This window comes from Manis pentadactyla, chromosome 13, assembly GCF_030020395.1.
Source record: "Manis pentadactyla isolate mManPen7 chromosome 13, mManPen7.hap1, whole genome shotgun sequence".
NCBI lineage: Eukaryota > Metazoa > Chordata > Mammalia > Pholidota > Manidae > Manis > Manis pentadactyla.
The window spans coordinates 95,961,854-95,983,776 of record NC_080031.1 but is presented as its reverse complement, the minus strand read 5'-3'; the positions used below and the strand labels follow the sequence as shown (position 1 = coordinate 95,983,776).

The 21,923-nt window shown below is 38.5% G+C and overlaps 1 protein-coding gene across 2 annotated transcripts; it reads right to left on the bottom strand.

The window, feature by feature from the left end:
• Positions 1 to 8,499: 8,499 nt before the first annotated feature.
• UBE2B (ubiquitin conjugating enzyme E2 B) lies at positions 8,500 to 20,864 on the bottom strand. 2 transcript variants are annotated; one of them, XM_036898387.2, is made up of 6 exons: positions 20,708 to 20,864; positions 18,607 to 18,687; positions 17,320 to 17,345; positions 13,325 to 13,414; positions 10,164 to 10,225; positions 8,500 to 9,053 (listed from the first exon to the last, which is right to left on the bottom strand). In XM_036898387.2, the coding sequence occupies exons 1-6, from the start codon at positions 20,749 to 20,751 to the stop codon at positions 8,925 to 8,927; spliced, it is 432 nt and encodes a 143-aa protein (XP_036754282.1). In that variant the 5' UTR covers positions 20,752 to 20,864; the 3' UTR covers positions 8,500 to 8,924. The 2 variants fall into 2 exon arrangements, with proteins under 2 accessions (XP_036754282.1, XP_036754281.1); XM_036898386.2 differs by having other exon boundaries at positions 10,164 to 10,252; positions 20,708 to 20,863.
• Between the last annotated feature and the right edge of the window lie 1,059 nt (positions 20,865 to 21,923).

Genomic DNA, 21,923 nt, shown 5'->3' with positions numbered 1-21,923 from the left:
TATTTTTTAAGTGTGATTTTGTTTTCTGGACCCTCCCCCACCAATCCCCACCAGGGAAACCAGATTTTTCTATCTGAAGTTTATGCCATCCATGTACCCCACTGCCACACACACTCATCTTCAGATGAGTGAGAAATTGTAGGCCTCAGGTACCCACCAGCTCATGTAAAGACGAAACATACAAAAAAACATCTCGCCTTATTTTAAAACTTGACACAAGATTCTACCGCTTTGTAGGCAGCCAGTTGATTTTTAGATGCCCTAGAGGGTCTCTTAGTCTGTTGAGTAAAGCCCACCTTCTGTTTTTCTGGAGGAAACCTGAGGCTTTGGTCTTCTAGATTTTTTAGTTAGTTACCTTGCACATACCCCTTGAGAAATAGTGGTTTTTTGCTCAGTGCTGCTTTGCTCTGAAATTCTGGTATTAATTTCCCCATTTTAGTTAATGTTTCTGTTCTTTAACCCCTCCCTGTTCCTCTTCTTTATTTAGTGCCCACTGTTAGATACTTATCTCAAGGCATCAACACTGAGGGGGGGCAACAGTGTAACAGTTAATCAGCGAGGTTAACTCACCCCTGTGCTTGGTGCTGGGAATAGTAGGAACGACAGTGGATCCTGTCTTAGCTTAATCTACGGGCCAACTCAGGTAACTTAATAACCAGAAGTGTGGAACAGGAGGACTGACTGTGGGAGTGTGGTGTCTGGAGGCAGAGAAGGGGGATGACTCTTACCCATGGCTCAAGGCCAGGCAGCACACCTTAGAATGGCCACATCTCTGTGCAGCCTCTGGCTCTGATCTATAGTGACCACAAAGGGCGGACCAAGTGAAGAAGTCAGGATGTCTGGTCTGTAACTTTTCACCTCCAGCCTTCCCTGGAAGGTGGAAATCACAGAAATACCTAACACAAAGCGCTATGGCAAAGATTAAGATGTTAGAGGGCCAGGTACTCAGTGTTAAATTAAATGCTCGGTGAGCCTTACCCACTTCTTTTCCACAAATACACCCTAACCTCTTTTCACTCCGATTAGCTCTACAAATCTGTGAGGCTTAAAAAATACAAATTACAAAGTAGAAAAAATCTGTGTGGGTATTCACTTTTAAATGCATTTCCACAGGTTTCTCATCATGGATTGTGTTTTCTTTGTAAGATATAATGACCTAATGAAATAGTAATATCCTGTCAGGAATATACCCGTTGCATAAAGCTTAAATTATGGACCAATCCCCTCTCCATTCCACATTAACTTCAGTTTATTTTTGAAGATTTCTCTAGTTAGGCAAAATCAGATTTTCTGATACCGTTTTCCAGTGGGTTCTCTCGTCATGTCTTCAGCTTAAGCTGCCTTCCCTCCCTGCCTTTCTAACCTCTGTGGGCTGTCTCACCTATAAAGTTAACCAGTATTTCAGATCTCATCCTTTGTTCTGGAATAGAAAATGGCATGGAAATCTCCGTTTTTATGTTGCAGCACTCCTTGTGGATAGGAGAAATGGCCCACTCTTAGCTTTCAGACAGCTCACACCAGGTATCACCTGCAAAATACTGGCCTTTTCATACATAAAGTCCTGTTCAAAACAGGGTGAGGATCAAGTAAGATCACAGGAAGGGACATGGTAAAGTATTACCTTCAATTAATAAGGTGGGAGAGGATCTTTTCTGTTAAAGACCTAAGTCTCAAGGTCTTGTGAGAAGCAAGCACTGAGAGTTTAGCATGCTCAGCTAACAGTGATACGCTTTTGTGTTGTCTAGAAAATTGCTTTTTGAAGTACTCCTTAGAGTCTGTCTCAGAGAAAGAATTCTCTCTGAAATTTTCCAGGATCCATTTGGACCTGTGGCTCATCTATCCTATGGGCAGTGGGAGGAATCACATTAACTTATCACCACCCATCATTTGAGGCTTTGCCATCTGTAGTTAAACGGCCGTGAAAATACACTGTTGCTCTGAAATGGGATATGTATTACCCTCAGTGGTGCTTAACTTGGTGTTTCCCAGCCATCTGCTTTAGTCTCTGGGTATCCTTGTCTGGAAAGAGACTTGTCAACTTCTGGGGTCTAAGGCCCGTCATCTCATTATCATGGCATCTAATCAAGGCTCTCAGTCTTGACTAGTTCACACACTCCTTTTGGTTCTGTAGGAATAAGAGTAAACACAATGTTGAGGCAAAAGTTTTAGAACTTAGATTTTTGGTCATGTGGAAATTGCTTTAATACTGAGTGCACACTAAAAGAAAATCTGCCCTCATGGAATGGGATATATACATATATACATACATAAACTTTGTGAAAGAAACAATCCCGCTTGGCTGGCTTTTCATTAAAATAAGTAAATAAAGCAAGCAAGAGTGCTTAAAGTGAAAAGCAAGCCAGGTGAGGTTATTTCTTCTCCAAAGTTGACTCTCTTCAAAGTCATGACTCCCAGAGCTAGAGGTCAAAGTGTGTTGGCTGTCCTCTTTGGTTTGGAAGGTTTTCTCACAATGTCAGCAGTAAGGGCAGAGTCCTTTGCATCTGTGCTTCTGGGGGATGAGGTGGGCCTAAAGCCTCGCCCATGGATAAAAGCAGCAGCCGAGGTGGTGAAGTAACAGCACTACATCACCTGAACAGACTGCCTTGGGAAACAAATAGAAAATAATTGAGACAAGTTCCCATTAGATAGAACTGATTTCTATCTATTCTAGACCTACTCTAGCATGTGAACCAGAGCTTTTTTCCTTGATAGTACTGTCAGGCAAGGATGTCTCTTTAGTACATAACCCAAGTGGTCCCAGCCCAAGTCCCACCCTCCTTTAGGAAAAGTAGGCTAATGAACTAAAAATAGGCTTGAATACAGCCCTCTAATCTCTTTGCCCGGGAGAAAGATGCTCTTAGGGGCTCGAGGCAGGTCCCCTGGTTTAGTGAAGGAGCCATCAGCAGTAAGGTCATTAACCTTGAACTGTGTGGGCCTGGTGACTAAAGCCCTTGCTTTACTGTGAATGCTAGCACCAAAATCTAACCCTGTTAGGGTTGCATTTTCTTTCCTTTTGACGTTTTTCCATAACTAGTAGATGTGAACTGGCAATTCCTTCTGAGTTAATTCACCTCGGCACAGGGATCTGCAAAGTGGGGATGATTCCTACTTTAACCTTTGTTGGAGGACTCAGTAGAAAAACTAATGTCTTTAAGTACCTAGTATTTAGTGAGTTCTCAATGCTCACTCCAGCCCCTTTCCCTTTAAGGCCAAGCTGGGAAGATACAAAATATTTCAACTGACTTAAATTGACACAGAAGGAAAATGAGCACCCACAATCATCCTACCTCACCAGGCTTCAACCCTAGGGCTGCAAAAAGACAGACCTTTTCGGTACCAGTTGTGGAGCAGAGCCCGATAGGTACCTGATTCGGCACCCGTAAGGTGCTCAGGAGCTATGACCACAAAATGAACTCAGCAGGCCGAGTGCAGCACCCATCAAATGCCAGGCTGGTCTGGAGAGGGAGGCACAAGCAAAACCTCCAGGGTGGGGGACAGGAGTCAGCACGCGTATGCCTCGGCCGGCTCGGAACTCGTTCCACCCGGGTGTAGGAGTCGGGGGCTTACCAGGCTGTGGGCGTTTCCTCCTGTGAGCATGGCCTTTGCTCCAGCACTGGTGGCATGGTAGGCGGCCTGCCCTGGAGCCCCACCCTGTAAAGGGACTAGATTCCTTATCACTCCGAGAATGAATTGTGGGCCCCAGCTGACGGGCAAGAGTTGGGCTTGGACCATAACCTACCATTCCCACTTCCTCTTAAACCAGCTGTTTTCAGTTTCTCAGGTGGTGAGACAATTACTGATTGCTTCCTTCTACCTTTGTGTACCAAGGTACACAAGGTACCATTAACTTTTATGACTGTGTTCTACTTTTTAACAAAAACTAGGAAACTGCTCAGTAATGTGTCCCCAAGGATGCAGAGCTTGGACCCTGGAGGTCCTCTGCTGTCCTACTGGCCTCCTGCCCCAGTCTGTACATGTACTGCAAGAGGCTGTCTGGAAAGCAATTCCCAGTGTTAGGCTTAAGTTACAATCTTTGCTACTGTACTTATACTGTAGCTCTTAGAGCCTGATTCCTCAGATGTGGTATTGAGAGGGTTTAATGGTGACTATGCTCTGTTCTCAAGCTGCTTGCTGTAAAATACCCAGCCCCAGTTCAAAGAACCAATGGGTAAGCCTAACAAAAGAGGGGTTTCATTAACCTTCCCACCACCAGGCCCCATGCTGCCCTCACTGGTCTTTCTGGCTTGCGGCAGATCCCAGATACCCACTCCTGGGATTGACATTGTCTTCACTCTAAAGGCAACCTTCTAGCTCATTTTCCAGGGAGTCTACCTGAAACCACAGCATTAGATGCTCATACAGGTACAGTTCTTTAACAAAGCCCACAACACAGCAGAGTTACTAATTAGATTTTCAAGCCTTCAGCCAAAGCTGATGATACGGGCTGGCGTCTGGATTCTTTCCTCTTCTCTGCTCAGGCTGGTTATCAGGCCAAGAAGCTTCCTGTTCCCTGCCAACACAGAACCAGAAAACCCCCCAACTCAGTTTTATAAAATGACTTCATACAACGGCCAGCCAAAGAGCCACAAGCCTCTCTGCATATGAGAGTCTCCTGTTCAGGAGTGCTGCTAGTCCAACTCAGCTGGGGGGCTGTGGTATTCTTGGCAAAAGGCTTTGTACAGGGGGAGGGAAAAGGGCAGCCTTATCCTTTGGGCTTCCAATAGGAAGCAGCATTAAAAGTTTTGTCATAAGTGCTCTTACGCTTGCATGTTGACAGCCTTCAAGACACCACAGAACCCCTCCTGCATTCCAGAAAGAATGACAAATATTTCAGGTAGATAAAGCCTGAGGGGATCCTTTCAGGGACAGGTTCTGGTCCTATAGACAAGTTCCCAACTCAGCTGCACTTTAAGGATCTCAGTTTTCCAGGTAAGACATCTCATTTACCTTTTTGGTACAACTGAAAAAAAAGTCCTAGCCCATACTATGAACAGGAAATGTAAAAATCAAGACATCACTAACAAAATTGTTTTAAAAAGCTAGTGATAAAAAAAAAAAGCTAGTGATGACCTGGGAATTCCACTCCTAGGAATTTACACAAAGAAAACAACTTCTCAGATTCAAAAAGACATATGCACCCCTATGTTTATCACAGCACTATTTACAATAGCCAAGATACGGAAGCAACCTAAGTGTCCATCAGTAGATGAATAAAGATGTGCATATACACAATGAAATACTATTCAGCCATAAGAAAGAAACAAATCTTACCATTTGCAACAACATGGATGGAGCTAGAGGGTATTATGCTCAATGAAATGAGTCAGGCAGAGAAAGGTAAATACCAAATGATTTCCCTCATTTGTGGAGCAAAACTGAAGGAACAAAACAGCAGCAGACTCACAGATGCCAAGAAGGGACTAGTGGTTACCAAAGGGGAGGGGCGGGGGAGGGAGAAGGGGATTGTGGGGTATCATGATTGGTGCACATGGTGTGTGTGGGGTCACGGGGAAGACCGTGTAGCTCAGAGAAAACAAATACTCTGGCATCTTACTACACTGATGGACAGGACTGCAGTGGGGTATAGGGGGAGCTCGATAATAAGGGTGAATGTAATAACCACATTGTTTTTCTTGTGAAACCTTCCTAAGAGTGTGTATCAATGATACCTTAATAATAAAAAAAAGCTATAGTGATGATGGGGAGAAATCACTGAAAAAGAATAGCACACATATTTGTGTATTCTTTTTCAAAGGACACAGGAAAAAAATTCAACAAAATTTTGTTTCTAGTATCTCTGCTCTATGTCATATGTTAGAATAACTGCAAATAAAAACTAATCTTTCCCCTTATAACAGGACAGTTTTTCCTAACTAGATGGAAACTGAAGTGAAAGGGAAGTTAGCAGTTTTTTCCTAACTAGAAACGGAAGTACCATCTCGGCACATGGTCCAACGGGCAAATTTCATTCACCTTTAATAGCTTTCCAACTACTGACTTTTTAATTATATAAATATTCCCCACATAACAGATTCCTTTGGAACTTTGCATTGCTGAATGCAACAGAAAGGAATTGTAATAAACACTAAGATCTGAAAATTTGATCCCTCTCTCTTAAAACCTTGGTAAATTGGGAGATCAAAACACCTTAGACACATAAGTCTAAATTGTGCCATATGAGTCCTAGGGTTTCTTTTAAGAGTACTAAATAATAAACTAAGTAACAGGTACTTGTTTACAGAGCACAAAACAGACTATTTACTAAATAAGGCTTTAATAGATTTCTTCACTACCTTCCACTTCCATGAGTAAGAATTTTTACATCAGTTCCAGAAGTTACACTCACAGAAACTTTTTAATTTTTGGTGGGTGGGGTACACAGACTCAGATTATTCTCCAGGAAGGGGAAAAATTTTGGTCTGTAGAGTGGTCACAGTCCTTTACATCAAAGACCAGGAAGTTCCTATATCTACACTGTTTGCATTTAAAATAAAAAGGGAGAGTGGTGGTCAAGAAACCTCTTCATTGAATAGGTACAAATGTACGTAACTTTCAATCAACTGAAGTATTTTCACACTGGGTAAGTTCATTAGAATTTCTAAAACCGAACTCAATCCTTTAATAATCTCTTAAGGGCTGGTACGGCTCCTGACTGAAAAACCAGACTGGGTTCCACTCCCAGCTCTATCCCTCGCTAGCTGGCAAGTCCCTTAATACCTCTGTATGTAGTTTCTGCATCTGTAATATAACAATTCCTCCTTTGTAGGAGTACTATGAGTTTGAAATGCATAAAATATGTTAAAGTGCTTAGAACAGTGCCTTGCACAAGAGTATTATTAGAAGTATTGTTACAGAGGAACTGCATCACAGATGCATTTACACTTTAGCATGAATTCAGCTTCCTACCAAAATAAATATTCAAGTTAGTTTTAACCTCTTGCTATAGCATATTTATAAAATTTACCTGGATTTTAAAAGTAAATATTTTTTGTATGACATAACCTTGTAAATTGAAGGTTTACATATGGTATTCAACCAAAGATAGCAGTCTGTCCCAAGGCTGAAGAAAAAAACTGAGGAGTAACTGAGAGAGGGAATGTCCCTAAGGATTTTCTCCAATGAGAAAATGGAGTATGAGTTTTATGTGTGTTGAACTTAGGAGTTTGAGCTGACTCCCTGCAAAGTAAGATGTAATTCCCTTACAATTATCTATCAATCCTTGAAGTGTTTCAGTTTTAAATATGGAAAGGAAAAGAGGTTAAGAATAAAAGTAGATTTTGAAGCAGTATCCAAAAGGCATTTTAATAAGAGGGGACACTCTCGTAGCTACTGAATATTCAGTCACTGGAGTAAATGTCTAAAAGAAACTGTAATTTCTTTTATAGTAGAATATATTTAATATGATCACATGTTTAATACGATCAAAAAGTACCCTTAAATAAAGCATTTTTTTGGGGGGCCATAATTCCAGAGTGAATTCTCACTTGTATCAAAAGTTCCCTAAGATCATACACATAGCCCAAAATTTGCCAAGTAAAAACTTAAAGGGAAACCTCAGCACTTACCCTTCTAGTGCTAAACTTTGCTTAATAAATAGAAGCTGTAGATACTGCTGTTCCTATAGTCTTCCAACAGAGAAGCAGCTGTTAGCTTACGAAAGCTGGTGTGAATATCACAAGAAACTCTTGGGGTTACTGAAATGGCTGTTTTAACTACTACAAAGACTACACAGGTGGTTCAACAGGATTTATGTGTATATTTTCCATTTTCTATACTACTTGAAGGCATAGGATAGCTTTGTCATTAGCTTTCTACAATACTGTGTTTTAAATTTATCCAGTAAACTAAGATGCAGTACGACTTTAATACAACTTAGGAGATTAAAAAAAAAAATCTCCACAAGAGAAAAAGCAACTCAGCAGGCCCTGATATTAAAACATTTTCCCAGAATAGACAGACAGGCAACTGCATTAAAAGGCAGTTTCAAATATTTAAATCACAAGATTCCTTCCAAATATCTGCCTTGCTCAAACCAATGTAACTAATTCTTACCCACTGTCAATAGTGGGGCATGGATTTTTGGTAAATGTTTGTAGTTTTACTTTCTTTGTTATAAAAAATGTTTAAAGTGCTATCAAGGAGCAAAGTTGCATCAGCTCTCTGCTCATGGCAGACTGCCAATTTCTCATGGCAGGGGTACAAACTGTGAAAATGCAAAGGGTACAGTGTAACAGTAAGTAGTGCGTGAACAGTCACAAGTGGCCTAAATACAGAGCTGGATAGAATCAAACAGTTATGCTTCTTAATTGCTCATTTGAAGCTGATATAGGTACATTAAAAATAAAGCCTGAGATTATAATTGGTGTTTAGATCAAATCTGAAGAATTTCTTGAAATACAAATCTGTTTCTTTTGAAATTGGAAATGAAACTATCAATTGATGGAGAGCTAGAGACTTATTAACCCCTCCTGCACAGATAAGGAAATAAGTGACAAAGTCTCTTGCACTGAAGTTATGTATTTTAACAGCTTTACATGTAATATTCATATATAAAAAACTTTTAAGTGCTTTTCTCCAATTTAAAAATCTAAAGAATTCAAAAATAAGGCATTCAATATTTGAAAAAAGTACAGATTTACAAAATGTGTATTATTCTGTCATGAAAACTCCACACCAACATTATACACTTGGAAAAAAATACAAACAGGATATATTACAAATTTATGTAAGCAATAACTTAGTTAACACCATGCAATAAAAAGTACATTAATCAAGATACACAAGCTTTTGTAGGTTCTAAACTGAAGGACTTTTTTTTTCTGCAGAATCCTTAAAACCTGTGGCACTTAAAATTTGTTAGCCTTTCTACTGAGAGGTAAATTATACACAACAATGATGAAAAAGATTAACAGACCAGTTGTCTATTATGAATCATTCCAGCTTTGTTCAACAATGGCGGAAACTCTTTTCTCATATTCTCGTTTGTTTTCCTGATAAAGCTGTGCTGCCTGGCTATTGGCTGGACTGTTTGGATTTGGCTCATCCAGCAGAGACTGGAAAAAAAGAGAGAGAGAAAAAAAACAGATTTGCAGGGTTATTCTTTATATTAACATGGATCAGATATGAAGCACAGAAGTTATACAACACAAATTATTCTGTAAAGAAATGGTAGAATTAGTATGTCATAAGTTTTTAGTTCCAAATATTTTCAGAAATGGCTTAATAAATACATTTCCTGTGGCTAGAGAACTTTAGCTTACAGAACATATATTTCTCAAATGCCTTATGACCTAGACCTCTCATTTCAAGGAAATTGGAAAAGAATAATTGTTCTTCAGCATCCTGAGAAATTAGCAGGAAATAAAACAGCTCTATTTGGTTAATACAAAATACCATACATAACTTTGCAACTAACATTTTCCAAAGTTAAACTCTACTGTTGTGGCTACTCTGCAAATGTCTGAAAGTAAACTAGGCAGTCAATATTGTTTCCTTTGATCAACAAAACATATCCATCTAGCAGTAAGGGAACAAGATTGGAATGCTGAAAGCAATGTTAATAAAATAATCTGAATTAAAGAAGTGTGATTTAAAAAGCTTTAAAACGGTTATAAACCAAAATGTTACTTCTGTTCCTCTCAAATCCACATAACTAAAACATCCCTCAACTCTACTCCTCCCCAAAACTGTTATTCAAGGTCAGCTCTGCAATAGTCTGCCCAAGAGCACTTGGGTAAATAGTTACACTACTTTCTTTTTTTAAATAAAATTTACAGGATAGGGCAACATACTGAAGGCTTCTCTGCACTTGGCGATTTCTTGAGGTCCTTATGTTTTTCTAAGCAATCATCTTTGTCTCAAGAAGTTTTCCATTCTTCTCCACTACCTCTAGCTATGCTTCATGGGCACTAATAATGCTTGACCTGTAAGAACACTGTACTTACATACAATCAGGAAAATGACTGTGGATTTGATCCAATGTGGTCACAGAAGAAAAAGCAGACCAATCACCTGAAAATCATGGGTTTTTGTCCAAGCTCTGCCATTGGTTACCTGGGTGCTGGGAAGGTCAGTTTGCTGACTTGGGTCTTTAGACTGCTAATGGAGCTGACTGTATCCCACAGAATCTTTACAAATTATGATGCATCCCAACATGCACTTACCTGAATTGATGTTAAGATAGAAGATACATCATATGTTGGACTCCATCGATTCTGAAGGATATCTAAACATATGCTACCATCAGCATACACTGCAAAGACAACACTGAAATTGATTACATACTATGTCATATCTCACAGAGAAATCTTACACCAAACAGAATGCTTGGCCCAGTCAGAAGTTATGAATGTTAGCCAACACTAAACCCTCCTGTCTAACAGAAAAATCAGTACTAAAACTTATTTTGTATCTTTTCATCATTTAACATTTGAGAGTTAAATTTTTAAGACATACCATGTAGCAAATTTGTTTGAATTTCCTATTAATATTCTTAAATAAACCTCTTGGGGAAAAAAAAAATACTCCACTCCCAGAAATTATTCTAAAAGAAATAATCATGGACATGTGAAGTTTTACTTACAGGATGTCCACTATGTGAAAAACTGGAAGCTACCTTGTGGTCCCATAAAGAGGGAACAGCTAAATAATGGTTATGCTCATATAACCACCAACAATGTAGCCACCAGCAATGATAGATACTTACTTTGTGTTAACTGACATAGAAAGACAACAATATATTACCTTAATAATGTTCCAATTATTTACATAGGATAATTGCATTGTTGGTAAAGAATTATATGTAAATCGTTCAGAGTAAATGCCAAATGTAAGTAGTGGATATCTGTAGATAGAATTATGAAGCATCTTATTTTCTTTACCTTTTCTTCTATTTTATGATTTTTGCAATGAGTATACAATCCTTTCATAATCAAAAATAAAAATCAAGTGATTAACATGTTTTAGAAATCTTTTAGCACGTGGGAGGCTTTTCCCTCCTCTTGAACTGATTATGTGAAAGTACAAACAACATATTTTTATCCACTGTGATGGCGTGTCTGTGTAATTTCCGGAATTGCTGTGCTGACAAAGGGTAAATGCATTTATGCATTATAGATACTGCCAAATTGTGAAGAGCTTCATGGAGCAAGACAGATCACTCTACATAAAAACAGGAATAAGTGAGGCTTTTTTTGGGGAGAGGTGGCAAATTACCAGTAAGTATTCATTCCTCTGGGCTCTATGCTCCCTCCTCTTCCTTATCCTTTACACCCTCTCTGGGCTATGTTATACACTACCATGGCCTCAGTTACCAGCCGTGTGCTAGGTACTTCCCCTGCTGACTTTAGACCAGATTTGACTTTCATTTTTAAAGCAGTATAGTCAGCTGCTTACTGTCTACCCCAGAGAAACATCAAACTTAGCAGGCCTAAAGAACAATCACCACCTCTGTAAAACCCTTAAAAACATGGCATGATTAATTTTGAACTACTCAGTCTTTCTGAGAAGTAATCCAAAAGTAAACTAACTAAAAACCAAATATACATCGACTGATGGATAAACAAAATCAGTATATCCATGCAATGGAATAGCATTCAGCAATAAAAGGAAGTACAGATATGGTTACAAGAGACGAACCCTGAAAACTATGCTAGCTAAAAGCAGTCAGTCACAAAGGACCAGATATACGAATACATTGATATGAAATGTCCAAAACAGGCAAATCTAGAGAGAGAAAACCAGTGTTGTTTAGAGCTGGGAGGGTTGGGAGAAATGGGGAATAACTGCTAATAGTCATGGGATTTTTAGGGGAGGGTGATAGAACTATTCTAAAACTGATTTTGGTGATGCAACTCTGTGAATTTACTAAAAGCCACTGAATTGTATAAGAGGATGAATTATATTTTAACAGATGTTTTTAAAAAAGTAAACCAAAAAGTTAACTAATAAAAAAGTACGGATAGCAGAAAAAAAGGAAACAATGCTATTAATACGAAGGGATGAAAAACAATGTAACACAATGTTTCCCTAATAATTCATTAAGATTGAAAATCCTGCATCTGTACACATACACCCCTGGAGATTCTACCCTTTTCCTACCATGATGTATAGAGCCCCCTTACTACAATTTGGGTTGACTTAATACCAAGTCTAAGCTAGAAAAAGCTACAGTGGAATAAATGGTAATTGGTCAATGACTTGGGAATTCCCCAAAGAAAAACGCAAATAAAAGTAAACCTTCTTGGCTTAAAAAAAAAAATCAAAACAAATACAAAAAGGCAGCTGGAAGGAAAAAGCAACTTCACAGCAATAAAGCACAAAAGTTAAGTCTATGTTTGGCAAGTCACCTGGATTCCAACCCACAAACACACCTATCCTCAGAGTAGGGAGCCTAACCATCTAAGCCAACTCATGCAGGCTGAAGTATTAGACTAGATGCACAGTCAAGAGGACCTCTGAAAATGTTCTTCTGTAAGGCAAGTGGATTGATGGGGAAGACAACATTGAAATGAGCAAAGGCTGCAAAAAGGAAGAGAGCTTAAATATTTTGGAAAATAAGCCTTTGATATAGTAATTTATAATCCAGGAGTATAAATGTATTAGAAGTAAGCAGCAGGAAGTCAGGGAAGTGCAAATGTAATTATAAGAGGAGCCATTCAGCAATCATTTACAGAAAAGAGTAAAATAAACTTCTAGAAGTGAAATAGGAACAAGAGAGAAAAAAATGGAAAACTGTATTTTAAAAAGCTTTAAAGACATACAAACCTTTGACCCAATAATCCTACTTCTAAATACTTATTCTAAAGAAATATTCATGGGTATTTGAGAAAATTTATTTTCAAGAATATTCAAGGTACCATTTGGAATTGTAAACAATTAAAAATCACCTACAATTGGACACTGGTGAAATAAATTATGGTAACCTCATAGAACATTTTGCATCCATTAAGAATGATGCAAAAGAATATTTAATAAGGGGAATGTCCACAGTCCATAAAAAATCACTTAACCTTTTCTATAACATGATCTCAATTTTATACAAGCATTTATTTGTATTTTTTAAAGGCTAAATTTTAAGCAACAATTTTTTTTGGTATCTTTCACATTTCTACAGATATTATTTTAAAATGAGAAGTTATTAAAACAACTTTACCTCAAATTTGGAACCTTGGTAAGATTTCACACTACAAAAATATGGCTTAAATTGACATGAAGTAACATCTGTAAGTGGGTCCTAGTGGTGAGAAGAATAGGGCAAGGCCTAATAGGGAAGGAAAGAGCTTTTTGTCCCATCATTTACAAAATCTAATAAATTGCTACTTACCATTTGGATGAAACATTTTGGACAAAAACCTAACAGTTGGTGGTTTATTTGGATATTCTTCAGAAAACTCTATTACTAGTTTAAAAGTACCTAGATAGAAAACAAACCAAAGTAATTATAGTAAAGACAGTCATAACTGTTTAATCTCTTCCTCAATGAATTCCCAACCCCATGCTGGTGTTTGAACCACCACAAAAAATCATTATGTCAATTTTGGTTTAGCACATAAAACACACTAAATATACTTCTATTTATGTTAGCCTGATAACATTCAGCATTGGCAAGCCCTTGGAAACAAGTGCTTGTGCTATTGGTGGGAATGTTAAATGTCATATTTTTGGAAGGCAATTCAGTCCTAGCTACCAAAACTTAAAATGCACATTTGGGGAACAACAGATAGTTTATTATAGCTTAGAAGGGGGTGCCAAAGGATTTTGGGAGGGGTGACTACCACATGACAAAGGACTCAGATTGGAGGCATGGAAGCTAATCTGAAGAATTCCATTCTAGCCCCTTACCAATCTCTCTGCTTAAATATGCCAATAATCAGTAAGAATTAGTGTAACTGCCTATTGTTGGATATGGAACAACATGGTACATTTTGGTCAGTTTAAGTCGGTATTTTACGGTCAAGAGACATAGGTATTTTAAAAAATTATGCACTTGTAACAAAGTCAATCTGTTTATAGTATACAAAGAAGTTAACTCTCAACTCCAATTCCAAAACTATTTCTCGCAGAAGTAACCATTATTAATGGTTTTGTGTTGGTCTTCTAGACTTCATCTGTGTTTATGCACGATCTAGAGTTCTTTTATTTTGAGGAAACCTACCTAAAGGTTGGAGAGGTCCTCTAACTTCAACCCTTTGGACAAACTCAGTAAGTTGGGACTTATTCCTAACAAAGTCAAAATTTGAGCTATTCTATATGTCTCTACAAGGTTTTCCATATTTCATCAATGCAGTTAAAAAAAATAATCCTTTCTCTCAATGCAGTTAAAAAAAAACATAATTCTAAGCTGCTGGCTTCAGATAACCAACATTAGAGTCACATATTAGTGAAATATTTTACATTTTATCTTCAATGGTCATATATATGATATACAACCTCTACCTCTACATTTTTTTGTTGTTTGGAAAGTTGGAATTAGGGAAGCCAAAGAAACAAGGAAAACCAAAGGTGCTATCTATTTCATATTTTGATATATTAATAGAGGCACTATGAAATATACAATTAGTGAAGATGACCTTATACCTATATATTTTTAAAATCTGCAACAAAAATCTACACTATAAAAATTTAAGGCAAACACAAATATGAAAAGCTATTTTTAAGTTTTTTTTTTCATACTATGGGGTTTCAGGACCCCTTTATCTTCTTAATCCTAACCACTGTCAAGCTTCTAATATGAAGCCAACTGAACGTGAAGCTGGGAAGAGATGCACAAAATAACAGCATTTTATGGTATTTTCACCAAATGAAAAACATTTTCATTTTAAAATATTGGCTCTCTAATAACCTGCCTACAAAAATTCCCCCAAATTTTAACAATCTATTTTCACAAACTGGTACAAACAGCCTCCAGCACAGCAATGACTGTAACTATTTGATATTTACATCAGAAGTAACTCAGAAAAACCTTAAAATATTACACATCAATGTAACATTTTATGAAAAATAACTATTCCCCCCAAGTTAAGAGAGAAGTGTAGCACTGTTTTAGATTTTTGTAAATCTCTTTAATGACAGACTTAATATAACTGAATGTTCTTAGCTGCTTCTGCAGTTGGTTGCAAAGTCCTGCTTTGGTTGAGGTACATAAAGAAAATCAGGACCGCGTTTATAATAGCTCAACAAGCGAGTTAAGTTAGACAGTAAGATAGTAAAGAAGCTAACCCTAAACCTTTGGTAACCACAAACTTAAAGCCTGCAATGGCAATAAATTCATACCTTTCAATAATCACCCTAAATGTAAATGGACTGAATGCACCAATCAAAAGACACAGAGTGATAGAATGGATAAAAAAGCAAGACCCATCCATATGCTGCTTACAAGAGACTCACCTCAAACCCAAAGACACGCACAGACTTAAAGTCAAGGGATGGAAAAAGATATTTCAAGAAAATCAGGCATCACACACATATGTAAATGAAAAAGGAAGGAGTATTTTCATAGCCTTTTCAGGTAATTTTAGGTTTTTATTATTATTACACCAAAAAAAAGTAGGTTTTTAAAGGTAGTTGCAATGTAGAATCTGAAATCATATCAACTTTTTGCATCAGTTATATTAAAATTTTTTGCACAATGCATAAACCTTTTTTCCATCCATAATTTTCTAATATTATATATTGGTCACTTGGAAAATATTGGTTCACTGACTTATACGAATCTTCCAAACATTGTCATATTCATTATATATCATCATAAAAAAAATCACAAGTGAATACCACCTGCCAATCTTATCAGAGAAGTCTTAAACTACTAGGGAAACCATCATTTTATTAGCAGCAACAAATATTGTCAGTCACTTTCTTCGACCTAATAGTTCACTTTGGATACTTTTAAGAATATGTCTGCTACATACCACCATTTGTCAGTCATTCTTTCAAGTAAAGTGTTCATGAATAAAGCAGTAAAGCTGCAATTCAAACAACTGCAGAAATGCTTTTCCTCCAGACAACCATCATACTTTCAATGTGAGAGAAGTGCTTTACACATACTTCCCACTTCACCACACAAATATTAAAAAGACATATATTCAAGGATCAGAATTTATAATATTAGTAATTTCTACCTCTTTTAAAATGCATAGAATCTGATGACTATTAATACAGTCTGGTGCCCATTTTGATTTGTGTCAAGCTGCTAAACTGCTTAGGTTGTTTTAACCAGTAATGCTCTTGTACCATCAGAGCAAATGCACTATCAGAGCAAATACAGTGAAAAAAGCAAACAATGTTATGGAGACAGTTTTAATCACATGGAAACCCTTAAAGTGTCTCAGGAATCTCAGGGGTTTATAGACCACCCCTGAGAACCTCTTGGTATATAGGGTAAAAAGCTTAATTCCTTAAAGTTCTCTCTCTCAAGGCCTTATCCCCCCCCAACTGGAGGTAACCACTGAAAATAGCGTGGTACAAAATCTTTAACACACATACACTTTTGCATGTAAGAATGTGATACCATGCCATACGTTATTCTGCAACTTTGTCTCCTCAGACTTACGTCCAGATCTACCTCATTCTTTAACAGGTACATAATACTGCAGTCTAGATATATCATAATTTAATTAACCACTTTCCCTACATTCATTCAAGTTACTTCCTTAAAAACAGTGCTTCAATTAATATCTTTGCACCAATACCCCTGATGGGTTAATTCTGAAGCCACTTTGATAATTATAACAAACCTGTTTAACAATTCCATGTTATGATTTAGGGAAAATCTAAATACCTGGTTAAAATCAATTTGAGAAGCTCAATTACAAATATATTATAACTAGTTTTCCATTTTCCTAGCTCTTGGTGAAAATATGAAATTTAAGATGCGTAAGATTAAGCAGAATACTATTTATGAGTGTTAAACGCTACCTGTATGTGGAATATTGGCAGCTATGTTTATGTACGATTTCAGCCTAACACCCTATCAATACAGATAACAAAGTTAAAAAAGCACATTTACCCTCCTTTAGCATGCTATAAGATGCATGCTGCAAGGACATCTAAATTTAAATTATTCTTGACATAGGTCCCATACCATCTAGGCTTACAGTTTTACAGCCAAGTATCAGAGTGACAGAGGAATAGGCAATGGAAGTGACCAAGGTGATGTGGGAATAAAGTCCTTTGTTAACTATACACTCTCAGTAGCATTATTTAGTTTTAAGCTGACCTATTAACAATACAGAACAGTTTTAAGTAGATACATTAGTGTTACAATTTCCTACTTTAAAATAGCCTCTTAAAACTATAGAAAACATAATGAGAATGACTTACCATCTTCAAAGGGTGTCCCTTCTGGTCTGAAAACAAGAAGATTTCTGATTAAAAGAAGTTTTTCATTCTGCTTTTTCTTGATTTTCAAGATAAGCTCAACTGAGAAAGAGGGGCTCATTCTGATTATGTGTGGCATTTAAAAGCTATTGTTCGTTTAATATCATCTTAGTCCTGGATTTTTATAAATGTAGGCATAAAGGTTAACTTCCACTCTCTGACTTTTCGTTTTTTGGGTTGTTTTACAAAAAAACAAAACCAAAAGAACTTGTCATGATTTTAAAACAAAAAAGAATTCAGTTCATAAATAACCAATCATTTTGCATATATGTTTTTATTCTTAAGAGAAAAAGTCACATTTCAATTTACATCAACAAGATAGAAATCAATACCCTGTAGTTTAAGAAAACGATGCCACCAAACTGTCCCACTTTTCAAAAAGCAACAGCCCTTGTTCAAAATGACTGGACACAACTGATATCACAAAGAAAGCCAGTTTCTTTTGCTCAACTTTTTCCCTTGCTTCCATATCCCAATTTCATCTTTCTTAAGAAGCATGAAGTTTAACTATTACTTGTAAGGCACCTTCACAGTCTCAAAGAAACAAGTTAACAGCATGGGTTTGGTATAATCACTTTACTTTAGAAGACTGAGCTAGGCTCATTTTTCCACCAGTCTTTAATGTGGACTCATAACTGATTCAGTGGCAACTCAGAATTCTGTTTATGGAAGTATTCCTTTGAAGTTTTAGTGCCAAACCCTACTTTAGGAAGAATGAAAGAAAGAAGATGAAGTCCAGGAAAACTAAAGAAAAGGCATAAGGAAATTTTAAATAAAAAGCACATATGCAATATATGTAAATATGTAAAACCTAAGACCATGTGTGTCTCAAAAGGCTCCATTTAGTTATTTCACACTGGACTGAGAAATACGTTTCATTTAAATTCTTGCCACAGTGGAAATTCTCGTTATATTTGGTTCCTAACTTTTTCATTTCCAGTAGAACTCAAGCATTAAACAATTGCTTGGTACATTTTGTACAAAATAATTGGTCTTTTCATCTTTCAAGTGGTATTTTTACCAAGTAAAACCCAAAGTGATTATAAACTGATATGTAACATCACCAAAATACAAATTTTATGTAACTGCCAAAATTCTTTTCAGAATGTTTTTCTATTTCACCTTGCAGTTTCTATAAGACCTGATTCCACCTCATCCTTTTCCTAGTTTATACATTCATTTTTCTTAAAGAACCACCACAGCTATCTTTTGTTTTATTTTTCAACTCACCCAAATATAACTGCATTCCACTGCATGATGTTGTTTTCAGATGGTGCACCGCTGACACCCACAGGTGGGTCCTCTTGCAACCTACAAATCCATAGTATTAGATTTAAAAAGTTGACCTTAAGGCCGTTAAGAAAGCCAAAGAGAACACCTATGGACTCAGTTACAACCTATTTTGAGACACAGACTAAATGCATTTCCATTGTTCTTGTGCTGAGCCAGAATAAACCATATGACTTAAAAAAAAAAATCGACCAGGTGTATACATATTAAACAACCTCTACAAATTTTCTAAAATTCCCAAGGGCCTGGGAGTCACTTCTATTCAAATATCAATGTTAAGATACCTCTTTAAGAGCTGATGCACAGACTCTCCTCAACAACAAAAATTCAAAGACTCAGGTACAAAAAAAAAAAAAAAATTATATAGAACCATCAATTTTGCTGCTACAAATGTGTAAAGAGTCCTAGCCACACCTACTCGTGCAACATGGCCATCCCAACAAAGAACCCTCAGTGTGAACACTAAATGAGCGAAAACAATTAGGAAACTAGTATTAGGCAGGAGAATTACTTTATATCATTTGCTTCTATTAGCAATGGCTTTTAAAGAAAGCAAAGCTGCAGTTAGGTTTTCCATCAGTACCTATTTTAAAGGCTCTGCACTAATGCTAATCTACCTCTCAGATCAGGAGACTCAATGCAAAGCTAAGCTACCTTCTGACATTTGTCATCGTCAAATTCTTGTAATCTGCAGACCCCTGTGCAACTACCAAAGGGGCCATTTGTTCAACTCAGAATTAAGTTGAAAGTAATTTTAAGTTCTTAAACAGTAAGAAACCAGGATAACACTGGACACGAACTGAAGTTTCTTATCTGATTATGTACTGATTTCAACCTTTATAAGACAATTTCTGCATTTGACAGAGCATTTACTTGTATTATCTCAGTAAAAAATAAAGGCTAAATGAAACTTCGAAATAAGTCCACATTAAAATGGTTTTCTATTCATCCTCAATTAGATTAGGCCACGATGAACAGAAGCCTTAGAGGAATTAGGCTGCTTGCCACCCACCAAAGGTAAACTACTAAAATAATTTATAAATATATTCGATGACAAATTGGACAAAACCCAAAACAATGGCTTCCAAATGCCTCACCTACGGCTTTATAATGGTGAAGTTGAAAGGTTACTGCCCGAGAGACTAATAATGTAAGTTTTTACACTAGATACTTAAGTCTCCAACAAGGCAGGTCTCCACAAAGGGAAAAAACACTTAAAAATGTACAGAGGATCGAAAATGCTAAGTTCTTTCATTTCTTCCCCCGTACCTCCAAGTACTGAATTAAAGGTAACCTAAAAAAGTCACTTCCTCCACACCAACCCCAACACCTCCTAACAAAACCCTATTTTACAAAAGGGGGCTCAGGGAGTATCAGGTTAACGCCAGCCTCAAGGAAGGCATTTTTCCAGATTTTGGAGGTTATAGATAGGGCTTTATCCACCAGGCCACAAAGCTGAGTTCCAGAAGTCACTGGCAACCAGGGTTGCCAGCCCAGCTCCGAATCTCTAAGCCAGTTCTCAAGGTCTTTTCAGACGGGCGGGGGAGAGTCAGGTTTCGGAAGATGGGTTAACAACCTCCGGATCTCGCGCTGCAGATCCCACCCTCACTGCAGAAAGAATGGGGGAGGACGGGGGTGCGCTTTTCGTCCCAACCCTGTCCCTCAGGAGACCGCAGGGCCACCGAACAAAGCTGGTGCAGAAAGCCGCGGGGGAGGGGGCATCCCAGGGTTCAGCGGCGGGGGAGGTGAGGTTTCGGCGCTAGGGCGAGATGTTGGGAAGTGGGGCCAGGGAGGCAGCGGGGGATCCTAGGACAGCCTATACCATCTCTTTACCTTTTTGTTGGGGAGGGGGTATCGAAATTTCTGATGCCGTTAGAGAAAACAAACAAGAACGAGTGCGACCTGGGGCTAGGACTGGGCTCCGGCTGGGCCCACAGCCGGCCTTCTTAGGGTCACAAGAGGAAGGTATCCCGGATCCCCGCCCTGCAGCCCCGCAGCTTCGGAGAGGAGCCGTCATCCAGGCGAACGTGAAGGCCCTTACCGCTTGAAATCCCGCATGAGCCTCCTCCGGGCCGGAGTCGACATACTCCCTACCTGCCCCGCGGTCAGTCTGGAAAAATGAGTCCCACGGAGCCCCCCCACCCCCCGCCGAGGCGGCCGAATCACTATGGGTCACTGCCGCCGCCGCCGAGGCTTCACAAACAACCCTGCAATGACGTCTCCCTCCGCCGCCTCCAGATCCCTCCGCTCTCCGCCGGTACCACAAAGGGAGGGGTGGCGTTGTAGGGGACGGGACACACGGGAGCTCCTTATGGGAGCCTTTCTGCAGGATTCTGTCCGTCTTGTCTTCTTGAACTAATCGATAGATTAGTGTTCTCTGTGCTCAGAAGGGATATTGTGGATTAAGAGACTCCGAAACCTAAACACCACCCTGCCTCTACCCCTTTCACCAGTTTAGACTCGGCCGGGTGGGGAGAGAGGGACGCATCCGGGACCAGAGATTTCAGGGAAAGGAGGTAGGAGTGACGTAAGGTCACGTGGCTGCCGGCGGCGTTGTCAACAATCCACCCCTGCTGGAGAGGGGGCGAACTATCTAGAACCACGTGCCCCGTGTCCGTCAGACGCGTTTAGAACGGACCTCTAAAGTGCCTCACTCGGGTCTGAGTCTCAGCCAGGTCCGTGAAGCAGGTAGTTAAATTTACGTGGCCGAGGGCGGGGATGTACCCTCGTTTTTCCTGCTGAGCCAGGACAGCAATCTAAGAAGTCCTGGTGGAAGCAAACGTAGCCAAAAATAATTTGGATTAAAAACCCCCCTCTGGTTGGTTCAGTGCCTTAACAAATCTGGTATATAGGGAAGGTACAGTTGAGGGACCTCCATTTTTTCTAGTAAGTGCAGCTTGAATGTTGAAGCCCCCCAAAAACATACCCTGAAATGCTTCCTCAAGGTCGCTAAATAGCCTATAGTGCATTGCTGTGGGGTTTGCAGGGTTGGAAATTCTGGGCAAAGAAGGAATAACAGTGTATAGCTGTCCAAGGTTTGTTCACAATCCCTGTGTAATTATGTACTTTATTTTTCCTTTCTAAGCTCTCATTTGAGGATTTGTATCAAAGCACATGGTTTTGGCTAGGATGTAGTACCATTGTGTGTGTCAAGTGTGGGTAAGATTGTAATATTTCCAGAATATCTCGCCTGGCTTTAGTACATCTGCATATCAATAGGCATTCAGAGGTGGAAAGAAGTGTGGCTTTAGTGCATT